The sequence below is a fragment of the Trachemys scripta genome, chromosome 1, assembly GCF_013100865.1.
Source record: "Trachemys scripta elegans isolate TJP31775 chromosome 1, CAS_Tse_1.0, whole genome shotgun sequence".
In the NCBI taxonomy this organism is placed as follows: Eukaryota; Metazoa; Chordata; order Testudines; family Emydidae; genus Trachemys; species Trachemys scripta.
The window spans coordinates 41,674,436-41,700,259 of NC_048298.1; the positions used below are offsets into that span (position 1 = coordinate 41,674,436).

At 40.8% G+C, this 25,824-nt stretch overlaps 1 protein-coding gene across 26 annotated transcripts in view; it reads left to right on the forward strand.

Annotated features, from left to right (window-relative positions):
• The window catches only part of CADPS2 (calcium dependent secretion activator 2), a 570,146-nt gene that overhangs the window by 495,329 nt on the left and 48,993 nt on the right, over nt 1–25,824 (forward strand). For 8 of the 26 annotated variants that reach the window (XM_034768267.1, XM_034768287.1, XM_034768312.1 and 5 more), the window contains 5 exons: nt 7,497–7,638; nt 7,757–7,876; nt 14,533–14,688; nt 17,750–17,897; nt 24,708–24,782. In XM_034768267.1, coding sequence (XP_034624158.1) covers nt 7,497–7,638; nt 7,757–7,876; nt 14,533–14,688; nt 17,750–17,897; nt 24,708–24,782 — 641 coding nt within the window. Of the gene's footprint in view, nt 1–7,496; nt 7,639–7,756; nt 7,877–14,532; nt 14,689–17,749; nt 17,898–18,974; nt 18,990–24,707; nt 24,783–25,824 lie in introns of all 26 variants that reach the window. The other 18 variants (XM_034768448.1, XM_034768239.1, XM_034768258.1 and 15 more) reach the window with 3 other exon arrangements.

Here is a 25,824-nt window from a genome sequence, read left to right on the forward strand (position 1 = left end):
CTATGGCTGTACTTGGGCTCCCTCTGCTGGCTATTCATCCCCAGTGCAGGCTAAGTTGTTTGCCTGCTTGCACGCGGTCAGCCAATAGGGCTGCTTACTTCCCTCTCAGTGCTTTGTTCGCAGTAGCACCAGGCAGCAACCTATTCCTTTGTTCTGTCTTTACTGTGAGCTCCCCCTCTCTGTCTGGCTGGTTCATGCTGTCCCAGCAGCAAAAGCAGCCATCTGTCACCTTGTGCCTCTAGGTGAACTCTCCTCCTCTTTTTATAATATTCTTTGCTTACTTTTTCTTCTTGGTCAAGCACAGGCAGCACAGGACACTCGTGGGACAGAAACCCTTCACTACCAAACGTTATATCTGGACCCAGCTGAGAAGGAGATGCAGACACACAGGAGCTCCACATCTCACTGCCATTGAAACTATTGTTCTGGCAGCAAAAGTGAAACTAACACTTTTGGGGGTGGGGGTAGTGCTCAAACATTTGAAGGGACAGGAGGACATTCCATTCCATTGCTAATTTATTAAGTTTTTAATGTATTTGCTTGTAAGTAGCACCAATTTTTTAACACTGATTTTGTTACTCATTAAAATTCTATTCTGTGGGAAATAGTTTATCTTGATTAGTTCACAACATATGCTGCAGACTGCCTTGCGGTACAGAATGCACCCACTTACTTGTTGTTGTACAGTGTGACATAACTCATTCAGTAATAAATACAGTGTAATAATCATAAATGTACAGCAAGACCCACAAAATTAAGAGGTGTATTCACAGTTTTGTATTCATAGATGGGCACCAAGCACCACACAATTCCTAACAGGCCCCAGAACTGCAGGCCAGGTAGAGCACAGTCCACTACAACACATTGCAATGGGACACTGTTAAAGTGCTCCCAAGGCCTCCCTCAGCCATATAGCTCCACATTGAGCTCTTCTAATAGCCTTTGCATCTGGCTGTTCAAACTCAGCAGAAAGCTGCTCCGCCTCAGCCCTTCACCCCAGCAGCAACCTTTTCCCACTTTGCCTCACAGGTATTATGCAGGACACCGCACTAGTGCCCTGCAAATCCGTGGATATCCTCTTTACATCCACGGATATGTGCAGCCCCGGATGCAGTTCTTTGTTTCTTATCTTTGCAAATTGGATGCAGATCCAATTTTTTTTTCTGCGCAGGGCTCTAGAGCAATGGTTCTCAACGGAGAGCCGCAGTTTCAGGGGGACTGCCCATGGGGCTGAAGCCAGGAGCCTTGGTGCTCCCTGTGGGGCTAAAGCCCAGAGTCCCAAGCCCCGATGCCCCCACTGAGAGGGAGTGCTAGGGCTCTGGGCTTTAGCTTCTCAGGGGACTCAGGGCACCAAGCTTCAGCCCCGTGGTGGGTTCGGGGCTTGGAGTTTCTGCCCTGTGGGGCCACAGTCCTCCTGAAATAGGCTCGCAGCCCCTTAAAGGGCCACAGATGCCTAATTGAGGACCGCTGCTCTAGAGGGTGCTTGTGCGGGTGCGAATGCAGATACATATAAACAGTGGAGTGCAGATCGCAGGTTGGATACAATTTAATTACTGTGGATGCAGATTGGATGCCGATCCAAATTTATGCATCTGCGCAAGACTCTACACATCAGGCTGCTATAACCATTGGGGTATTTTTCCTAGAGATCCAATCTTGTGAGTAAACAATGCCATCCTCTCTTCAATCTTCTAAAAGTACATTCAACTGTCATTCTGCACCTGCTGAGCCAATAGCTGAATCTATCGTTGTTGTCAAGTTGATCAGTGAACAGCTTCATGAGCTTCAACATTGCCAATGGTGATCCACCAGTTGGAAAAGAAAGTCCTTGCTTGCAGCTTTCTGAACAGTCCTGTGTTCTTAAAGATACGGCTCTCTTAACCAGTCAACACTAGTGTTGGTGAAGTGTTTCCGATGATCTCCAGTGTTTGCATAACTATAGGAAAGTAACCCTTTCTGTTAATATACTCTTGGGCAAGGTGGACTGGTGTCAAAATAGGAATCTGCATGCTGTCTATCACTCCATTGCAGTTCAGGAACCCCACTGCTACAGATTCATCCACTATGTCTTGAATACTTCTGAGTCACAATTAATGGCCCTGCACACTTGAATGACAACTCACCAGTAGGAATCCGGCGTTGCAAGTTTCCACAGTGTAATCACCACTCGCTTCTCCGCTGTCAGTGCAGCTCTCATTCTGGTGTCCCTGCATTGAGGCCCAGAAGTTGTGCTCCACCATTTGCTGCTGCTCCATGAATGCCACCAAAAACCTGGAATTGGTTTTCACTATGTCCCACAGCAATCTGTCCTCAAAGAAATTGTCAGAGAATCATAGAATATCAGGGTTGGAAGGGACCTCAGGAGGTCATCTAGTCCAACCCCCTGCTCAAAGCAGGGCCAATCCCCAACTAAATCATCCCAGCCAGGGCTTTGTCAAGCCTGACCTTAAAAACCTTTTAAGGAAGGAGATTCCACCACCTCCCTAGGTAATCCATTCCAGTGCTATCCTAGTGAAAAAGTTTTTCCTAATATCCAACCTAAATCTCCCCCACTTCAACTTGAGACCATTGCTCCTTGTTCTGTCATCTACTACCACTGAGAACAGTGTAGATCCATCCTCTTTGGAACCCCCTTTTAAGTAGTTGAAAGCAGCTATCAAATCCCCCCTCATTCTTCTCTTCTGCAAACTAAACAATCCCAGTTCCCTCAGCCTCTCCGCATAAGTCATGTGTTCCAGCCCCCTAATCATTTTTGTTGCCCTCTGCTGGACTCTTTCCAATTTTTCCACATCCTCCTTGTAGTGTGGGGCCCAAAACTGGACATAGTACTCTAGATGAGGCCTCACCAAAGTCGAATAGAAGGGAATGATCATGTCCCCCGATCTGCTGGCAGTGCCCCTACTTATACAGCTCAAAATGCCGTTAGCCTTCTTGGCAACAAGGGCACACTGTTGACTCATATCCACTGTAACCCCTAGGTCCTTTTCTGCAGAACTGCTGCCTAGCCATTCGGTCTCTAGTCTGTAGCGGTGCATCCGATTCTTCCATCCTAAGTGCAGGACTCTGCCCTTGTCCTTGTTGAACCTCATCAGGTTTCTTTTGGCCCAATCCTCTAATTTGTCTAGGTCCCTCTGTATCCTATCCGTACCCGCCGTGTATCTACCACTCCTCCCATTTAGTGTCATCTTGCTGAGGGTGCAGTTCACGCCATTCTCCAGATCATTAATGAGGATATTGAACAAAACCGGCCCCAGGACCGACCCTTGGGGCACTCCGCTTGATACCAACTGCCAACTAGACATGGAGCCATTGATCACTACCCATTGAGCCCAACGATCTAGCCAGCTTTCTATCCACCTTATAGTCCATTCATCCAGCCCATACTTCTTTAACTTGCCGGCAAGAATGCTGTGGGAGACCCTATCAAAAGCTTTGCTAAAGTCAAGGGATAACACATCCACTGCTTTCCCCTCATCCACAGAGCCAGTTTATCTCATCATAGAAGGCAATTAGGTAAGTCAGGCGTGACTTGCCCGTGGTGAATCCATGCTGACTGTTCCTGATCACTTTCCTCTCCTCTAAGTGCTTCAGAATTGATTCCTTGAGGACCTGCTCCATGATTTTTCGAGGGACTGAGGTGAGGCTGTCTGGCCTGTAGTTCCCCTGATCCTCCTCCTTCCCTTTTTTAAAGATGGGCACTACATTAGCCTTTTTCCAGTCATCTGGGACCTCCCCCGGTCGCCATGAGTTTTCAAAGATAATGGCCAATGGCTCTGCAATCACATCCGCCAACTTCTTTAGCACCCTCGGATGCAGTGCATCCGGCCCCATGGACTTGTGCTCATCCAGCTTTTCTAAATAGTCCCGAACCACTTCTTTCTCCACAGAGGGCTGGTCACCTGCTCCCCATGCTGTGCTGCCCAGTGCAGCAGTCTGGGAGCTGACCTTGTTCGTGAAGACGGAGGCAAAAAAAGCATTGAGTACATTAGCTTTTTCCACATCCTCTGTCACTCCCTTATTCAATAAGGGGCCCACACTTTCCTTGACTTTCTTCTTGTTGCTAACATACCTGAAGAAACCCTTCTTGTTACTCTTAACATCTCTTGCTAGCTGCAACTCCAAGTGTGATTTGGCCTTCCTGATTTACTCCTGCATGCTTGAGCAATATTTTTATACTCCCTGGTCATTTGTCCAATCTTCCACTTCTTGTAAGCTTCTTTTTTGCGTTTAAGATCAGCAAGGATTTCACTGTTAAGCCAAGCTGGTCGCCTCCCATATTTACTATTCTTTCTACACATCGGGATGGTTTGTTCCTGCAACCTCAATAAGGATTCTTTAAAATACAGCCATGTTCCCCACTGATACAGTTTTTCTTGTAGCTATGCAAACACCAGAGGATTGTACATCCTGTGCTTGCAACACTCAGGACAATAGTGCAGAACTGTGCAGGTTCCATGCGTTTGTCAGAGTCAGACAACTCCAGCCCAACTTCAAAGCACTGTCTCCAAAGGTATTTTGGAGGGGAGGAGCACGGGGGGGGGGGATGCTAACATGAGCCCTGGGAGGCTGGCACCCATGGGCTTCAAAGTGCTGTGTGGACATATCCTGCTAGGTCAGTAGTTCCAGACTGGGCCTGACCTTGCAAAGACTTAAGCATGTATTTAACTTTCCACACACACTCACATACATAAAGTTTAGCATATGTGTAAGTCTTGCAGGATCGGGGCCTCAGTGAGCTGCTTTATGGGGTTTGGAGACAGACAATAGGGTGTGGGGAGCAGGATCAGTGGATACTGCGGTGAGCAATGGACATCACATTCACAGGTTCAGACCACAGATACACAATAATTGACCATGGCTTTTTGCCTTCTTGCCCCCTGCAGGAACCCACCCCTGTCTCCCTGGGCAGTACAGAGCAAGTGATCATACTTCTGGGTCCCCTATTCTGGGACAGAGGGAAGCATAAATAGATGATGGTAGGGTTACCATATTTCCACAATCAAAAAAGAGGACACTCTGGGGCGGGGGGGGGGGGGGGGAGCCCTGCCCCCATCCATTCCCTCCCACTTCGCACCCCCTGAGTACCCCCCTCAGAACCCCAACCCCCCTTGCTTCTTGTCCCCTGACTGCCCCCTGCTGAGAACCCCCCACCCTAACTGCCCCCCCCAAGGACCCTACCTGTCCCCTGACTGCCCTGACCCTTATCCACTTGCATGGGTGGCAGGGTTGTAGAAATTTTGGTGGTGCCCACCCACCCCCACATGCCTAAGGCTCTGGGAGGGGGGTTGGGTGGGAGGAGGAGGTCTGGGGTGCAGGTCCTGGGCTGGGGATTAGGGTGCAGGAGGGGTGCAGGGTGCAGGTTCTGGGATAGAGTTTGGGTGCTGGGTGCAGGCTCCGGACTGGGGCAGGGGGTGGTTATGCAGGAGGGGGTGAGGGGTGCAGGCTCTGGGATGGAGTTTGGGGGTGGGAGGCAGTGCAAAGGGAGGGGGTGCAGGCTTTAGGAGGGAGTTTGAGGGCAGGAGGGGGTGTGTGGGAAGGGGGAAGGGGGTTTGGGAGGGAGTTTGGGGATAGGAGGGGATGCAGGGGTGAGGGCTGTGGGTCTGAGGATGAGGGGTTCATGATGCAGGAGGGGGGATGGAGCAGCGGATTAAGGTGTGGGGGGATGAGGGCTGGGGATGAGGGGTTTGGGGCGTTGGAGAGGCTCAGGGCTAGGGTGGAAGGGCAGGGTAAGGGCAGCCTGTCTTCCCATTAGTGGAGGGGGCACTAGGACCCGGGGGCAGCAGACAGCAGTTGCTGCTGGCTCTGACAGTACAAGCAGACAAGGGAGAGGCAGGCGGGGGGGGAGCACGGGGGGGGGGGATGCGCGGAGGGGGGGTGGCAGGTGGAGGCCGGGGACCCATCCAACCCTCCCCCGCTTCCTGACTGCCCCCTCCAGACTCCCCTTACCATTCTGGCTCCACGCGTTTGCAAAACACGCTGCCCGGTGGGTCGGTTTGTGTGTTACACATGGCTGCAGACAGAGAGAGGAGGGAGCAGGGGAGGGCTCTGGCTGCTGGAGGCCAATGGGAGCAGCTCAATCGGCCAAGCTGCCCAATCAGCAGCCGCACTCTGCATGGAAGGGAGGGAAGGAGGCGAGGGAGAAAAAAAAAAACGGACATTTTAACCTTGTTACCAATTCCTCCCAAACGGCTATTTAGAGACGCAAAAGCCGGACGTGTCCGGGGAAATATGGACGGATGGTAACCCTAGATGATGGGGACCCAAACCCAGAGGGAGTTGTGGGGCTTGTTTCTATATATTATGTACATTTAATTATATTGGTAATATACACATTTTTAAAAGGAACTAAAAACCATAAGTAGTGGGATGGTTGGGGATAGTTTGCATGGGAAGGGGATAATCTATATGGAAAAAGCAAACAAACTCAAATAAAACAATATAAGAATAATAATGAGCCAAAGCACACCACCGTGGATATTAAGGGAGCACAGGAGAGGGTTGTTTGGATAAGTTTTTTTTTTTTTTTTTAAATTCAGAATCTTCTAGTGGAGCACGTTGTTAGCCTGTGGCTCACTAGTCTTCTGCATAATATTAATCATCATACTCATTCTCTCTCCCACCACCTGTTATTGTTTGTCACACTCATTGCTTCTCATCTTGAATTGTATTGAAAGCTTCTTATAGCAGGTACCGTGTGTACCTATGTGTATGCATAGAGCCTGGCAAAATTTTACACCAATCTTGATTGCAGCCTTTGAGCTGTAGTGTAATATAAATAAAAAATAATAACGGAATATTATTTCATTATTACTAGTGTTTATACTTTGTTTGTTGTCTTTGCATCCAAGTATTCTATCAAGGCAACATAATTACTAAGCCCCAATTCAGCAAATCCCTTAAACACAATCTTAAGTCCATCCCTATTCGGCAAAACACATAAGTATGTGCCTAAGTTTCATGATAGTGAAAGTTAAGCACATTCTTAAGTGCATTGCTGAATTGAGGCCTAATTCTGTACGTGCATAGTGCATTCAGTTACTTATCATTTATAATACAAGAGTATGATCTGTGAATGTGCAAACATACTATTTTCCAAATCAGTCACACTATGTGGAAGAAACTACTTGATATAAAGCAAGAATGACTGGAATGGCTAAATTCAGCCTTGGTATAAACAGTCGCTACTATGTTGACTTCCTCATGTAAATAATAGTTACTTACTGAGAAATAAAACAGGTCTAAACTTAAGAAAAGCCCTTAGGAATTTTTTTGACATGGTATTTATTACAGAGGTTGGGTCATGCTATCACTGCTCTTAGAATTCTCTCTGTCTCTCTCTCTCTCTCTCTCTCTCTCTGTGTGTGTGTGTGTGTGTGTGTGTGTGTGTACGCGCGCACACACACCAGAACATTTTAGGAGATTTCTTTTGCTATAGCTAATGAAATTGGATCACAGCCTGTTGAGTAATTAAGAATTGTTTTTGTTTGTTTTTAAAGTACTTTTGTGCAATGGAAAGTTTCACAAGCACTTGCAAGAGATTTTTGTTCCCTTGGTCATCCGCTATGTTGATCTCATGGAATCATCTATTGCCCAGTCCATTCATAGAGGTCTTGAACAAGAGTCCTGGCAGCCTGTCAAGTAAGTGTTTATAGACGGTCTAACCTACCTATATCTTTATACCCAATCTGCTTTACTCCTCTATTGTCCTCTATGTTCTATTTTTTATTGTATTCCTACATTGTTTATTTCTTCACAGGAGCATCACCAACAGTCTTCCCAATGTAGCTCTTCCGAAAGTTCCAAGTTTGCCTCTTAATCTTCCACAGATACCTAGCTTTTCTGCACCAACCTGGATGGCTTCTTTATATGATTCCACGTGTGTATTCTTCACTAATCTTCTGACTGTATGTCAGCTCTGCATGGCCTTGCTGGTTTCGTGTATAGTTATATTTGGATTGCATGGTGTTTAGGATTGCGTAGTTGGAAACAATAATTTCTCAGTTGTGAGCCAAGCATGGAATGTCAGTGCATTGTGCATTTTTTAGTGCATAAAAATACAGCAGAGTGTTATAGTTAATATCTCACTTAAAATCAACTTTGCAAAGATTTGTTGTGGTACAGTTAACAGTCTAAATGCCATAATTGCTCTTCTTATTCAGTTAATAAGCAGGGGAGAAAAATTAAAATAATTGTTCTGAGACCAGGTTTTCATAAACTACAATGCTCTTCATGTTTTCGCATGAATGTGACTAATTCATTGCATGTGCAAAATGGTTCAGAAAACAATTTCAACAATTGTTTGCAAGATTTCTGTTAGATTTAAATTCTTAATCTTAGAGGGAAACTGTAAAGATTAGTAGGCCCAAAATTTGACCTACATTAGTTTCTTTTTGTGTTGTTTTTTTTCACCACGCTTCTGTTTTTTATTTTAATGGAGCCAGTAGCCCATGCCAAGTTGAGCAATCCCACAATAACATATGGAAGTTCTGTGTGTCTACCTGTTTATGGATGTGCATGCACCATTGAGGAAAATAGTTTTGGGTAAAGAAACATGTTTCAGTTACAAGTTTCCAAAAGAGGGGGTTTAGTAGAAGCAACAACAGAAAATATTTTTAATTTTTGGAAACTAATCTTGACAATATCCTTTAAAGCAAAAGATAATTTAATGTTTTGGAAAACAAGCTTTTTTTTCTTTCTACAAGCAAATGCTGAAATCCATTATCGCACGTGAAGTTCTGTGTTTGTGCTAAGAATTATGTAGCCAAGTGTATTGAGTAACGTGTCTCTAGACTTTTGGCATTTGTTCATTAGCTGTAATGGGATTTGTTCTTTCTGGCTCCCTTAAGGAATTGTCAACCTTTTTCCTCCTCATCCTTAGGCTTTTACACCTTTTGTTTTGACTGTAACACTACAAGTTTGCACCTGCATATTTTTGCCTTTATAAATCATTATTCCAGCTTTGAATCAAAACTCTTCCTACCTGCTTATTCCTATCCTGTGAAGGTTACTGTCTTAAACAGTATCCTCCACACTTTACACTTCCTTGAGACTTAATGTTCTTAACTGTGGTCTTCTAACAATCTGAACTTAAGCACTTCTGCCCCGTAAAAATGAATTTTAATTTACATTTTACATACGTGGAGGTTTTTACACACAGATGTTTTTCCCATGGGAAAATATATAGTAGGCTCCCCAAATTACAGATATTAAGGACTGGTGGTATTATATGCAGGGCTGGTAGCACTGACTATTCGTAGGGTTGCCGAACACTTCCTATTATAAGATCCTGTCTTTAGTTGCTTATAACTTTGCCAACTTTAACTGACTGGGTTGAAAGTTTCCATGCTGGTTGTCTGCATCAGGCTAAATTTCTTCAGAAAATTTCAGCCAAAAGGGAGGGTTCAGCCATTCTGAGAATGAGGGAAGGGGCTGATGCGTTGTTTTGCCCATGTTAAAAAAAATTCTGATATTTTCTTCAAGCAGTTATAGCGCCTTCAGTCTTTAAAGCAGGAACTTGTAATTTGGCAGGGGATGACCTTGGTGTCAGGGATGTGTCTTTTGCCATCCCCATGGAAACTCACCCAAATTTAGTCACATTGTAAACCTTTGCCCAGGAATCCTAATTCTGGCATTTCCTAACTTCTGATTGTTTGACTTTGCAACCTTAATAATGTCCTTTTAATGTAATTTATCTGTTTGTGTATTTATAATTTTGCGTCATCTTTGTAATAAAAATGAGTGAGAGAGGGAGTATTATTAGATATGTACAAGTGCCATAGGGCCAATTCTGTCATCGGCTGCACCAGTGTGTAAGTATTTGAAAAGGTTATAAAGGAGCGTCCTCCTATTTGTAATATCTCCGGGTAGTTAACACAATGACGCACAAGAGTGCTCAGCAAAGTATGAATAACATGCCAACTCACACACCCAGTTCACAAGGGCTGCATTCAGCTAGTACAAGTGCTTGCAGGCAGTAGCTAGAGTACCGCTTCTGCTGAAAGGAACACTAACAAACAGCCCACCAGGCATTGTACAAGCTCACTGAGACATCTTGCTTAGCAGCTTCAGTATGCTTCCAGGGCTGGCTGCACAGCTGCCTGCGAGCCAGCCACTGTTCCTTCTACCCCTGGTACCATTGTTCTTTGTAAGGGTATGAGTTTATTTAGAATATTCAGTTTCTAGATAAGTGGCTCAGATGTGTTTGAGAGAGAGCAAGTTACAGTAAATAATATGTTCTTCACTGTGGCCTCTGTATGTGTATTCCCACTTGTGGGGCATACCCACCCCCATCTGGTGCCATGGCACATTTTAGTAAAAGCAGTGTCTGCTGGGACATCATCTGGGGTGTGAAGTCCTTTTTGTATGCCTTTCAGAAACCAATGATTGATGTTATCTTTCTAATCCATTGATGGCTGATTTGGAAATGAAATTCCTTTAAAAAATGCTGCATTCAAAATTTTAGATGGCAGGCATTCAGTGGAATTCAGATCACATTTTTGGATTAATTCCTTTATAATTATTACAAAAGCTTGCCATTTTTACAATTAATCGTTTTCAGTGGCTGGAGATTTTATTATACAATGAGGAGCTAAAACACATCAGAAACTATGATTTAACTGAGTTATATTTAAATACTTTCTAAGAATGTCAAGTCATCTATCTAGTTGACCATAGCCTTTTTATTTCGTGAAGTGACAAGAAAGGGTTTCATATTCTAGCATACATTGCTAACATCCAAGTCCTGGTAGTAAAGCCGTTGTCCCCAATTTAGCAAAGCACTGAAGCACATGTTTAAGTCCATCCCTTTCAACAAAGCAGTTAAGCACTTGCCTAAATGCTTAGCTGAATAAGGATGGGCTTAAGCATGTAGTTATGGTTAAGCGTGTGCTTAAGTGCTTTGCTGAAGTGGGATCATCGATATTAATATTATTTTCCTCTCTGACTAATAATTTACGTTTACTTTTTTGAGCATTACCTTTTAAATATGCCATAAAACTTTGTACACAGGCCGTGTTAAATCACTATAGATGTTCTGCTGCTATTTCCATTGACAAGTTTGTTTATTTTCTTTAATGTGTGGCTAGGAACACTAAATGTGTACTCTTCTCTATCATTACACTGTCACAAGAACATCATTACTGTGTTTTCAGTTGTTTTTGCTGGTCCTATAATTTAATGGTACATTTGGGGCATTGCATGTTAAGGTTAGGGAGATATTAAGAGAGTAAAGTGCTGTGTGTAGTAGTCAGTATTTTGCTTGATTGGTCCCATGAGAAGTTAACTCAGAGGATACCTTGGCTAGACGTGCAGAGCACTGTGAATTACCGTCAGATTCAGCTAAGGAAAACATGCTGAAAGGTTGAGAGGGCTGGGACAGTGTGTTTGGGGGAAGGGGAGGTAAAAGCTTTTAATTAACCAGAATGGGAGTTTTTCTTACAATCTACTAGTTAATTAAAATTTGTTACTCTAAATCTAATTTTTATTTCCTTTCCGTTTTGAATCTTTACACTTTTACAAGTTTTGAACCTAGCTTTTAAGTTAGATTTATGGCTTGTTTTGATTATACCAATGTTCCATTTCTAAATTATTTTCTCTGTTACATATGTAATAGATGTTCCACAGTCACTGTAAACATCACCATTGGCAGAAGCAGCGACAATCCCGTGGAGTTAGGGCCACTTCTTACGCTAGCAATGAATTTGACTCTCAGTATGTGAGTCATTGTTTTGTGGAGTTTTTCCTATGGAGTACAGAGCTCAGTCAATTCACTACATAATAATTAATTCTTTTCTCCTACACCAAGATATGCCTGGTGCAGGAAAAGGGAGGAGCAGGGCTGGCTCCAGGCACCAGCCCAGCAAGCAGGTGCCTGGGGTGGCCAACGGAGAGGGGCGGCATGTCCAGCTCTTCTGCGGCAATTCGGTGGCAGGTCCCTCACTCCCTCTGAAGCAGCGGCAGTAGGTAGAGCAGATCGCGATCGCGGCTTTTTTTTTTTTTTTTTCCACTTTTTTTCTTTTTGCTGCTTGGGGCAGCAAAAATCCTGGAGCCAGCCCTGGGGAGGAGCCTCAAGGAGCTGGTTACAATTCCTTAAATCTTAATCTGCTCCAGCAGTATTAGATCCCAGTGTATAAATTGTAAATCCATTTAAGAATGTTCTTGACTTTAAGCAGGTATGTCCTGATTTACTGGACCAAGTGCTTTACTGGATTAAGATCAGAGTGCAGGATCAAGCCCAAATAAAGTATATACCATGTACAAATAATCTTAGTCTGTCACTGTAAAATCATAATCCTCCAGAGTAATTTACTGTAATAGTTAGTAATAATCAAATGACAGATGTGTGGTTTTGGAATACACTATTTCTTTCTGTTGTCACAGCTCCTTTTATGTCAGTAGTATACAATATTAGTCTATATCTTTAAGAAAAATAGTTCCGGATGTCGTTGTGCAATATATAACTAAATAATAAATAAGAGTGGTGGCTCAGAAGCATATAAAAAACAAGAAATGTTTATTACGGAGCTCCTCTCAAATTTCAAGAACCAATGGCTATTATTATAATTATTATAATTGTAAAACCTTATTTGGCTGTGTAATGAAACCAGTTTAAGTGGACACCAGGGAGTGAACGTGCATAAGAATACATTGATAATATTTGAGAGCACATGATTCCTCCTGAGTCTTAGAGGATTCCATTTAGTTTGGAGTCCTGTTAAGCAGAAATATGATTTAAAGAGAACAAAATTAAAATGCATAAAATCCCTGCAGATCAAATAGAAAGAAGTGATTATCACATTTGGTAAATAAATGTGCTTTACTTTCAGATAGGCACTCTCATCAAAGTCAATATACATTGAGACTTTATATGAAAATATATTAGTGTATTTATGCACACACACATCTTGTTTTTTAGTTAGTACATTTTCTCTCCATCTTTCTCATCCATACCAGTTGACTATCTTATTTTGTGGTCTACATTTGTATATAATGTAACATATATAAGCGCAAAACTCACTACCAAGGGATATGGGAGATATGTGATAACCATGTAAAGTTATTTCATTAGTCTGTAAGGAAGAATCCTACCCTAGCAGGACAGTGGACTATTATTTTTCTTGTATTAAAAAACTGTTGCCACTGTGTTAATAAGTGCTTTATGTTCAGTACAAAGGCAGGGTCTTTGCCTCAAAATGCTTGCAATCTGAACAGGCAACATACACACACAAGATGGGGATGAGGATGGAATTTAGCCCAATAGATTTTCTATCTCTTGAGGTCTGGTTGTTCTATTTCAAGCGTGTAACAGGGAAGTATAACTAAGAATTATTGGATATCAGTAAGCAGGAACATGTAGGCAAAATACCATGAGTCTCCCTGATGGTGAAATCTACTAGACTGTGGACTATCAATGTAAGGAACGTGGGGAAGCATCAAAACTTGGGTCATTTAAAATTGGAGAAGTCAGGGCCACTAGCAAAGTACTGTAGGTAACAATCCAACATTATTAGAGAGCTATTATAGGCCTTTTCCATCTCTAATTTCTTTAGCCCTGATCCTGCCCCGTCCTAAGTACTCTCAACTCCCATTGCCCTCAACTCCCACTGAATGAGTCAGTCAGCCCCTTCATGATGATGGCCTTTTGTCATGAGAATATAGGAAAGAAAATGGCAATACTTGTAAATTAAAATGCAGAGTCAAGGCTGCTATGCTAAATTTTTATCACTTTTGCTTCTGAAGTATGTTGAAATCTGTTACTTGGAATGTTAATGTGGTTAGCATTAGGACCCTCAGTACAGCAGTTCAGGCTTTGGAGTATAGGCACATTATTAGCACACTTGGAGGAGTTCATTCCGGCTGAATATTGTAATGATATCACTGTAATTAATGATGAGCAGATGTATCTATTAAAATCTATGAGTTGGTCAGGAGGGAGAGTTTTAAAATTGTGGCAACCGCAAATGACATAGGGACATTTTCTTCTTTTGTTCTGCTCATGTTAAGTTTATTGACATTAATGTGAGTTCTGTTTTTCCTTGTTTTGGAGATCTTCTGTACTACTTCCCTCAGTGGGAGTTAATCTGCATGTGTCAAGAGAGTATCCGTCTGTGTGTGGCTCTCCTACTACACTATACTTCTTCAGTACTATGGGAGGTTTACCCACCTGTGCTGTGAGAGCAGCAAATATATGTGCAAAGTGTTCACTGTCACGAAAAAGTTATTTCTTAAATAAAACCCCTTCTGCCAATATTTTTCCTCTCTTCTCTTGAATTTGGGTTGCTTCACCTCCCTCTCCCACCTCCATGATACCAGGGTTGAACAGATCTACTTGCTTACCCCCTAGGGAAGTCATATTAAATCAAAAGGACAGGACTTCCACAACCACTGTAATACTCTTGGAGCAACACCCAACTGTGTTGTGGGAGCTGCATGTGGGAAGTGAACTGGAAGGAGGGGAGGACTCTACTTCTGCAAGTAATTCTGTGGGTTTTTTTTCATATGTCCTATAAATGTATCTTCTGTTTTTTTTAATAGCAATGGTTCAGCTACATCGGAAGATCTTTTCTGGAAACTTGATGCACTGCAGATGTTTGTTTTCGATCTGCACTGGCCAGAACCAGAATTTGCCCATCATTTAGAGCAGAGACTTAAACTTATGGCCAGTGATATGATAGAGGCCTGCGTCAAAAGGTACAGTTATATTTTGAAATTGTCTGTTAAAAGTTGTAACACATTTGGAAATGAACATCTAGGAAATGTTAATGAGAACATCTAGATGTGTGATATCCATTTAGAATGCTGCTGCAAAAATCCTACCCCATCTCTTTGACCATGTCACTCATTTCTTTGTATCTCTCATTTACTCCCTCTTCTCTATTGCATCAAACATAAGCTGCTTGCCTTCACTTTTAAGGTCCTCAGCGTCCTGTCCCCACCTTACCTATTGTCTGTCATTCACTATTGAGATGTTAAATCCCACCTCCATTTGATCCATGATACCAGCCTTTGTCACCCTCTTCTTTGATTTTCATACAAGTACCTTTGTGCTTTCTCCCATATTACCTGTCATGCTTGGGAGGTGTTCCCCACAAATAGCCACAAAGCAACCTCATTATCCTTCTTTAAAATCCTCCTTTTCCATGATCCCTACAGAAAGCTTGACAATGATGTGCTGAGAGCGCTGTCTATCGCACTGACCAAATTGCCTCATTGGTTCATTGTACCCACTCCAACCCATATCTTTCTGTATCCATCTGGAGTCTCTTGTTTCATACTTAGATTGTAACTTTTGGGCCAGGGCAAGGCTTTTTTTTCCTGTGGAGTTTTTTTTACAGTGCCGAACACAATGGGGTCCTGATCTATGAGTGGGACTCTAAGCATTATGATAAAACAAATAATAAATAATAGAGCTATTTTGGGAGCCTGCAAAGACCATAGATCCCATCTCCTACTTTTGACCTTGAAGCATAAAGCTATTATCAGTTGGGTGTTTGTTTTTTAAAGTGAGTTTCTGGCCCTTTTCCTTTCAAAGGTAGGTTTGAACTTGTAAACATAAATTAATGTAAACCAATCACTGGGATGAAAGTTTGTCACAAGGATTTTTACTGAATATTACAGGTTATTCATGACTTATCAATGATCATACATATAAGCAGGCCTAGCTTTGGGATTCTTGAAACCCATATTCACATATTCTTCAATTTTGTGGGTGACCCTATGCCAATTTAAAGCTGTAGGGGGCCTGTGCCCACCCGGGATACTGCTAATAGCACTTGGTCACCTACAATCTCTCTCGGCTCCTGTTGGCTACTTGAATGGCTATTCTGATGAGTAGTTAGTGGTTCTCTAGGGAGGGGTGGCTACAAAGTATAAAAGGCACTATTGTTTTGTAGACTATTACTCACAGGTCTGAGAGCAAGAGACTTCTGTATTGCAGTCTTGGTTCTGACATTGACTGTGTGGCTTTCATCAAACCATGTGACCTCTCCACCTCAGTATCCCCGTCTGTAGAATTGGGATAATAATACTAAGATACATCACCTGGGGGTTATAATGACTAAATAGCCAATGTTTGTAAAACACAATTATATAAGTGCTGAAATTCACTAGGATGTACACAGATCCCTCACAGATCTGGGTTGTAGTTTGAGTCTGTCCTAATAAATTATCTTGCTGACCTTCCTCTGAATTGAATCCTAAGGCTCTAACGCTACATAGTGGCAAGATCACAGTGGTCCAGTATATATGTTTATGGAAAAAGGTTGAGAAATACTTTTTGAAGGCCACCCAAAAGTCCTAATAAAGATGGATCTGAATATTATCAAAGTCAAGGGAGGTGTCAAATGCTGTATTGATAGCAGATTGCACTGAGATGTACACTTCAAAGTGATAGAAAAGTGCAAGTACTTTTCAAATTTGCTAAAGTATCTATGACTTCAGGCATCTTAAAGCACAAGCATAATCTATGTAAGCATAAACTAGATATTGTTCATGCATTATATTGTTATGTGTTATATATAACTTTGATAAGTTATTATAACTATCTAGATATATATAACTAGAGCTGGGCTGAAAAACAAAAGCCTAATTTCATTTAAAAAATTAAAATGTCAAAGTTATTTTCATTTAGATGTATTTGAAAAGGACCCATTTCTGATTTTATCAAAATTTGACATATTTTTAATATTTCTAAAAAAAATCAGCGATAACATTTCTCATGTGTCAGCTGCAATATTATTGCTGTTTTGGGACCATATCTGTGGTCTTGAAAAAATGTTCCACCACAAAGTGCAGGTGGTTCAAGATTATTGACTGCCAATGTGAAATTGTGGCTTGCTGGTTAAAGAGCATGGAACCTACAGAATGCCTAAGAACCTACTATGGGTAGAAAATACTTCAAGCTCTAGTGTCATTGGAGAAAAGTGTCATAGGTCACTGTACCAGGGAAATTATTTTTACTCACTGCCGACTCCAACAAATGTCATTTGACCAATGTCAGCTGCTTCACAAGGCTTTTTTGGACCCAGCCAGGCCACCAGATATATATAAGAGGGGTATTGTGAACAATCCCACAGAAAATACTGTTGTATGAATAAATTTGTCATCTGTTTATTCCAACAAAATATATCTGGAATGCTGTTTCTAAGCAAGTTGGGTCTAATATATTTAGAACTTTAAAGAAAAACATTTTTATAGCAAATCAGATCTGGATCAGGTAGTAGTAGCGAAGTACTGGGGCATTGCTGCCATTCTTCTGTAAATTCATATCCAGTGGGGTAGGCACATTATTATTCAGTAGCCCTCTATATGCCCACCATAGGAACATTCTATGTAAAGCTTCACCTCAGCATAAGTTTGCATGTGTATTAGAAGTGGGATCCTAACATGATAGATGAACTGTTATGTTTTAATGCAGAAGATCTAAATATTTCTTTGAGCTTTATATTTTTACTGCTTGAAAATTGTTCACAGATAATGGATTAGGAAGCATATTGTTAAATATATTATGTTTTTGCCCACTGGTCATTATTTAGCTAAATCAAAGCAGAACCTTGAGATTACTGTCACTGTCATGTTCTACTGAACAGATGAATATTTTACTCTACTGCTTCTAGTATTGTGTTCCTACATGATTCCACCTGGTGCTCAGACTTAATTTTTAAATTAACACATTTAGTGTTTTGCTTTTACACATCAGTTGTCTGGAATTATGACAGACTTTCATGTTGTGAATTCATGTTTAAATAAATAGAACAAGAATTGCATTTGAACTCAAGCTGCAAAAGACAAACAAATCAATGGACTTGCGCATTCCTGCGTCTGTGTGTACGATGTTTAACGTTTTAGTCGATGCCAAAAAGCAAACTGCTAAACTCTGCATTCTGGATGGTGGGCAAGAGGTAGGTGGAATTGTGTATGTTTAGATTAATCAGGGGTGTCTAGCACTGTGGACTGTCTTTACTAGATTTGGTTAAAATAGCTTTGATTTTTTTTAGTGAATTTTGGCTTCTGAAATGTCACATAGTTTTAATTTTGTCTATGTAAGTATTTGAGTGTATCTGAGGGTGCAGACCGCCCCCCATTATTCCATCCAAATGGTCAGAGGAATGCCCATAATTTCTGTGCTCAGGAGAACACCAGGAGGGATTTTGCACTATCCGTCCTAGAGCTTCTCCTGAGTTGCATCTGAGAACCACCCTGGCTTATGACAGTGTCTTAATAGCACAACTGAGTCAAAGCATCGGTCTTTACAGTAAACTGTTCATCTGATTAGATTTATATTTAATTGGTTCCTTTAATGCTCTGGCTGGCATTTGCACCTACATGTACACTCGAAAAATTTTAACTAGAGGAGAGAAATCATCGAGTACAATTATTAATCTTTGATTTTTGCTTTTCCAGAACCTGTGTAGAGGCCATTGTTTGGGTGCTGTACTAATGGGGCTGTAGAGAGAGACTCTACGGAGGGGCAATGGCCCATGCTTTTTAAGTGGATATACATCCATACTTCGCTCCTGCCCCATCTTCCATTTGAATATAGAATACTCCCACTCCTGTCAGGAATAATCTGTGCAGTGGTGAGGGGTGATAGTGGTCTCTAGGTCATCCAGAATACTGGTGCACAATTAATATTGCTTTTGCAGTGTTGATGTACATGTGTGGTTGTGGTGATGTAGTTTTGTTTGTTTGGGTTTTGGTGGGGGAGGGAAACCAATTGTCAGAATTTGACACCAACAATTATTCCTGCCTTTTGCAGAAATATATTTATCACACCATTGATACAGGCAGTTTTATTTTTATTTTATTCGGCCATATCATTTTTGTTGATTGCCCTTTTGTGTTGTCTTCGTGGGTGTGCACCTCATTTCCTTAGCTCATCTATTTAAGTTAGCATTTTAGCCATAATTAATTTTTCATTTTCCTGTTCTTCCCCATCATCTGCTTTTTCTACTTTGATTTTCCATGATTTGATCCAGTTTGCTGGTCAGTGGGTAAGTGCCTTTCATTTTAGAAACTGCTTATTCTTTGTGAATTGTCTATGTTCATTGCTTGTTATAAACTACCTATTGCTGCTCCTGCTCATTCAACAACATGGACCGGAAGGATTTCCTCTGCTGTTTGAACTTGCTAGGCAGTGATCAGTCACCAGACGCCAAATTTCTTCTCATCCCATCCAGCTGAAATCTCTCTTCAGGCTGGTTCCAGAATTTCTTCTGTTTGTCTTCTGCCCGCTCCAGGCAGATGCCTTCAGATCCTTCTGGAGCAGAACACACAAGAATGTGCAGGAAGTACTCTGAGCATGGCCGTGCAATGGTAGTATGACTTGTTCTTGGTGCCACAGTTGTGATGTCTCTCTTGCGCCCTTTCAAGACTGGCTGAGTCAGACAGCTTTGGAATCTCCCTCGCCTCTCGGGGGATGCAGAAGAGCATTTCAACACAAGACCAATAGCATCAGAGCCAGCCCAAGAGACTTCAGCCCCTCTTCACCTCATCCCATAGTACCTACTTGTTGTTCTACCCCTACTTGTTGTTCAGACAATGTCCTGAGAATAGGCCTCCCACTTTCTTCTCAGGGAAGGCAACACTTCCATGAAGGCCTTTCACACAGAAGATAAACAGCCCCCCCCCCCCCCATCCATTCCATTCCACTTCCCTTCTCAGGGCAGGAACACTTAGAGGGCCTCCTGCACTGCCAGCCAGATACCCTCACAGTCATCAGAGCTTCTGTCCTTGCCAAGAGGCTCTTCAGATATCTTTCTGTGCTGCTGCCATGTGGCACTGCAATCTCCAGAGCTCCAGCCTCCTTTCATCATCCTCTCTCAGCAGCAGCATAGGGAACTGTCTCAGGTTCTTACTCTGAAAGCATGAGACTTCCTTCAAGAAAAGATACAAAACAGCTCTTCAAGTTTTCAGCATGACCCAGAATACCTCGTGCTTCTTTGGCATCCTTTCTTTGAATTCAGGATGTATGCAAGAGCCTGGCATTTCAATGCATCTGCATGGAAAGTTAAAAATTAATCTTAATCTTGCCACCCAGGCAAACCAAAAAGTTCCTAAATTTTTCCACAAGTTCAAGGCATCATCACATATCATGGTTGCTTTCTCAATAAGGACTTTTTAATATCCATTTATCTCATTTCTCCCTTTCCCAAGAGGCCTTTGAATATAGGAAAGTATGTGTCCTCCTTAATACTCATAACCCCACCCTAGTGTCTAAGGTCTTGATATTGTCCTCCTCAACCTTCAAATCACCCTTTACCTTGTCCTGTGTTTTCTTTCTTCCTTCTAAGTCAAGGTCCTTCATCACAGTCTGGAAAATCATTTTTGTAAGGCCACTCTCAAGGTAATCAGAGAGGAGGTGGGGGAATTAAATTCACCCTTTACCAACTTTTTGTTAGGGTACTGTCTCACCTGAAACCAAAATTTGACCATGTAGCTCCTCTGTTTGCAGTCTAAATTAGATTCTAATTCTCTCTGTTTTCTCCCTTTCAAACACGTGACCACAGTTCTTTTAGATTTCCTCTCATTCTGATTACATCAGTCAGACAATTTGGAGACATCATGGCCCTTTCCTATAATGAGTCTTTTCGGATTTGTCATAAAAATGAAGCTGTCCTCAAAATCATCTCAAGAAGTCTCCAGTTCAGGAAATTCTCACCATATAAGTCAAGAAACGCATGCCCTGGCTTTTGTCTATCTGCTCAAACCCACAAGGAGAAGTTTGGCATGATTTGGATGTGGCCTGAACCATTCTGTTCTGTTTAAATAGAGCTCATCCATTCAGATAGTCAGATGCCTTATTCATGGGTGGGCAAGTTTCCTAGAAAGGGTTTGTGTGATGTCATACCCAGGTGGTTAAAATCTTGTATATTTTCTACATATCAGTCTACAGTGCAAGTCCTCCAACAGCACTCCCAGTCCATTCTGCTGTTGGTATAGCATCTTAAGGGTTGAAAGGAAAAGGATTAGAGAAAGACAGCTGTGTTTCCTAGCAGTTTTTATCACTTTTCTAGGAGCTTCAAGTTTGACTTGTTAACCTCATCAGATGCCACTTGGGGCTGTTGGATGCTGAATGCTATCACTTCTCTGTTCTTCTGAACTGAGGTCCAATGGGTGCTACTCCTTAGAGTCCGTGGTTTCAGCCTGTCAAATGATTGGGAGCCTAAAGAGACATTTTTTCTGTAACAAAGCACTTGAGAATCTGAGGCCCGATGTGAAAAATCCACACCCCTGAGCAACATAGTTATACCAACCTAACCTTCTGTGTAGATAGCACTATATCAAGAGGAGAACTTCTCCTGCTGACCTGGCTACCGCCTCTTGGGGAGGTGGATAAACTATGCTAATGGGAGATGCTTTCCCATAAGCATAGTAGCGCCTTCACTAAAGCGCTACAGCAGCACAGTTGCCCCAGTACAGTTGCCCCACTGAAGCACTGTATATGAAGCCAAGCCCTGGAGCTTTTTCAGCTTTTAATAGTTTTTGTTATTGAAGTTAATTGGTTTTAAACCTATTTTAAAACATTGTAACTTACATTCTGTAGGACTTTCAGCGTTATCTAATAACATTTTTATTTTGAGAATGATAAAACAGAAGAATCAAGCTGAAGAAATTGCTGGGACCGAGGCGGCTGGAGGAGAGCTGTAGCCGGGCAGGGAGAAACAAACAGACTTGAGTTGGTCACTCTGTGTAGCTTAGTTTGAACAGCAGAGGAAATGCTATTGAACTAGATTGTTGAATGCTTCACAGAAAATCAATTTACAGATCGGGAAACTCTCTTAAATATTCCAAAATTATATACTCTCATTACCCTGTCATGCTTGTAAAGGAAAGAAGGCAGACATTATTCTTCAACTATTCCTTAAACTGGAAAAACTGAATAGTGGCATGTATTGAGGCTAATGCTTCTTAATATATTTATTAATGGTGGATAGCAAGTTGGTGAACTTTGTCAATGACTCCAAAGTCATTTTGATTAATACAATCCAGAAAGGATTCTGATTAACTCCAGAAGGATTAAAACACTTCATGTGGCTTGGCCGTAAAAGACCAGAGGAAATGTAATATAAGTACACACTGGCAATAGTAGTATAAATTCATAAAGTGGTGGGATATTGATTTCCAAGACCCTCCAAGGAAAAAGACTTGGGATTCATCAGTGATAACAATAAAAAATATTAGTCCAATGTGCTTCAGCAGTTTAATAAAAAATAGGGTACTTAAGTGCACATAAATGGAAGAAAAAAATAATAAAGATTATAGTATAATATTGAACAAGGTGTGGTTAGGTGTAACTTCAAAATGTAAACTCATCATCACAGGAATTGGGAAAGAATTCCTCTCTTTTCCAAATGCAATAATGCACAGGTGGCCAAGTGCAGTATAAGTATTTTTAGGGCTGTCAATTAATCACAGTTAACTCATGTGATTAAAAAAAATACCCTCCCAGCCCCTAAATGGACAATACATCAGCCAAGGAAGAATTTTTAAATGACCAAAAGTGTGTTATTTTTCTGACTTTCAGTTCCTTCATCCATTCAGAGAGAATCCTTTATACTATCCATTGGTCTCACTAGGGAGAGTTTGGAGAGGTAGAGGTCAAATGTTGTTATAAATATCTCTTCTAGATAATTTCAGAAACTGGACTGTTGGGCAAGGATCATGCATGCAGCATTGCCAACACTCACAGTTTTATTGCAAGTTTATAGTGTTTGATGTTTCTCTTGAAGCTCCAGCTTCTGGAGTCAAATGATTACATGAGAACCTCAGCTTAAAAAAAAAAAAAATTTATAGCCGTCATGGTTGCAGAGAAAAACTTGAAAACATTAACCTTAAAAGTTCCCAAACCAGGAAGTAAATAAAATAACCCCAATTATTTTATTAAAAAATAATATCTCATTCTCTGAGGATCTTGTATCAAGATTTTTGAATGCTTGGGGTAGCCTGAGCTCTCTTCTCTCAACTTATTCCTATGAGAGTTACTTTAGCCAGCAATAGATTAACTCCCAATTCCTGCAAAATCATAGGTGATCAGGATGGCAGTGGGACTGGAGAATGGAGGGAAATGAAAACATAAGGATTTGGGGCATTAGAAGTGGAGGTCATTTGCATGAACTTTTGGTTAACTCTGCAACTGTCAGCTGTGGCACTAAAGTTGAAGAGATTGTGTAGGAGGAATGGGGTGACATCTGTGATAAAGCAATTTTTGGATACTTCTGCTGGGATTGCATAACAACAAAAGACACTGACTATTTTGCCTGAATTGGGCCCTTAAAGTGTCATCAAAATTTTATGCTGTTCAAAAAATTAATAATTTCCCCCTTGGATGTAGGGCAAAGGCTAGCAACTTGTCCGTACTGCAGCCACAGAAAGCTTCTCTGTGTATTTGCATTAGGTTCATTCACTCTTCAGAGTGAATGAGATGTGCATTGAGATCTGCATGAGGCATATATTCAATTATTTGCATTTTTAAAGGGAGAATTTTTTTTAAAATATTGATTCAACATGCAATAAAAAAGTACTTGGGGCACTGAGAAGTTACATAACATACCCCTGTGCCCCTTTAATTTGAATGTGGATACAGTTAATATTTATTGTTTGGAAAATCATTTCCTGAGCATATTAAGTAGATCCAATTTAATGTTTTGATTTGTATGGAAACTTTCAGACAGAAGAAAAATGGCCTTCAAAAACTTACATCTTAGAAAACTATTCATCTGACAGCTGCTAAGCTAGGCTAATATTTATGTTGACCTCAGTACTTTTACTCCAAGCATTATGTTATTAGCTGTTCCAAGTAGCCTTGAATTATCAAGATAGGGTTAGTCTTTACAAGTCACATTTTCTGTGAAGTGGCTATTGAGGACAATCTTTGCTGTCAGATAAATGTTTTTAAAGGAAGAATTACTATTTAAATTGATGTCCCTTCACAGCAGAATAGGAGTCCTAGCTCCTGTTAATTTCACGATGGAACTCTGTAGTATTATCTAAAGAAAGCATAAAAGTCTTTCAGATTTATTTTAAATAGCACCTACTTAAAAACATCTTTTTTCATGAAAAAGCAGGGGGGAAAACTATGGAGAATGAGGACTGTTTTATTATACCTTCTGTGGACTATTAATTTGTTACCATCTATTCAGCTGTGTTGATGAAATTTTAATTTTGTCCTTGCTTGAGCATAATGTAAGGTTTGTATAAACTGCAGCTCACTAAGCTGACAAAAAGGCCCTTTTAGAATGAACAATTGGGAGCTCATTTTATTTCTAGAGGACATTTAAAATAACTTATGAATGAGAGTTGTCAGACATGAAATGCTGTATTAATTAAATCTTTTTCTAGTCCTTTTGCTTCTCCAGCTATACCAATCCTTTAGAAAAAAAAAATACATGGCCACCTTAATTATAGAGGAGAAGACAAAAAGTATCCTTCACATTCCTTCGCCTGAATAAGAATAAGAACTCAATTCATCTAAATAATAACCCTATTAGCTGCTTAACTCAACAGTATACATGGGAAAATTTTCAACACAGAATGTAAGAAAGTGTTGATTGGGTGGATCGTTTTCAATGTTTTGTTCTTCTGATGTTCAAAATGATAATTTTAAGTGAATCTGATCTGTCAGGGTTAGCAGCTTTGTACAATTTATGACTTATGACAAAAGTGTTGTGTTCATATACACATTAATGCTTTCTTTGTCTTTTAAAACACAGCAACAATACCATTCAAAAATAGATGACTTAATTGAAGAAACAGTTAAAGAAATTATTTCACTTCTCGTTTCAAAGGTAAACATATTTAGATTTTGATTTGTAGTAGAATGGCAAACACATTTTAAATCACGGGCTGTGAGAAATGTCCTTAAACAGAATGCATTTCATTCTATATTTTCTACAGTGTGATTGGACAAATATGATTTGTAAATAGCGATCATCCAATTTATCACAATGTTACAGAATTAAATTAGTTAGACCCTCATCTGGAGAAAGTTTTCTGAGTAGTTTGCTAATCAGAGTAGTTTCTCTTTTGTTTATATTGCAGCTCCTTCATGACTACTGGCAGCCAGTAGTACTAACATCCTTGAGTATATTAACATTGTATCTCTGAGTGCATTAACATTGTTTTTATCAATTGTGTCTTTATTTCCTTGCTTGTTTCAATGTGCACATAAAGAAAACTTTCTGTCCACTTTTAAATACTATTTAAATCACTTTTCAATTTAGAGAGGGACCACACAAAAAATCTGAATAACATTTTTGTTGACTTTTCTTTTATGCTAAATACTTATAGGATGTTTTTAAGTGCAGCAAGATTAAATAATATTTTTATTATTGTAGCACCACTTAGGATCCTAAAGTGCTTCACAAAATACACAGTAAGAGGGGGAGGGACACCCTCAACCACAGACAGTTCCACGAATAGTAAAGAAAACAGCAAATTGTATTGGGAAAGAATATAGCTTTTAAAATAAATGTTCTCCTATTTTAAATACAACATCTGTGCACTTTAAACAGCTAATGCATAGCAAAGCTGTCAGCTTTTCAAGATTAGGATAAAAGATTTATAAATATATGGTACTTTAATTGATTAATGAGGAACCAAGAAAGAATACTGTACAGACCTCCATTATGACTTTGTCTTCTCTTGCTCACAACTTCCTGAATTTTTTTCCTTTTAACCAACATCTCTCATACTTGGGCATAAGCTAAAGATGGACTTTTTTTTTTTTTTTGGAAATTTGAGCAAAATTTGTTCACCCATGGTTGGATTATGTGAAAGCACAAAAATATATTATTTTTTCTCTTGTAAAGAGATTTAAATATTTTGGAT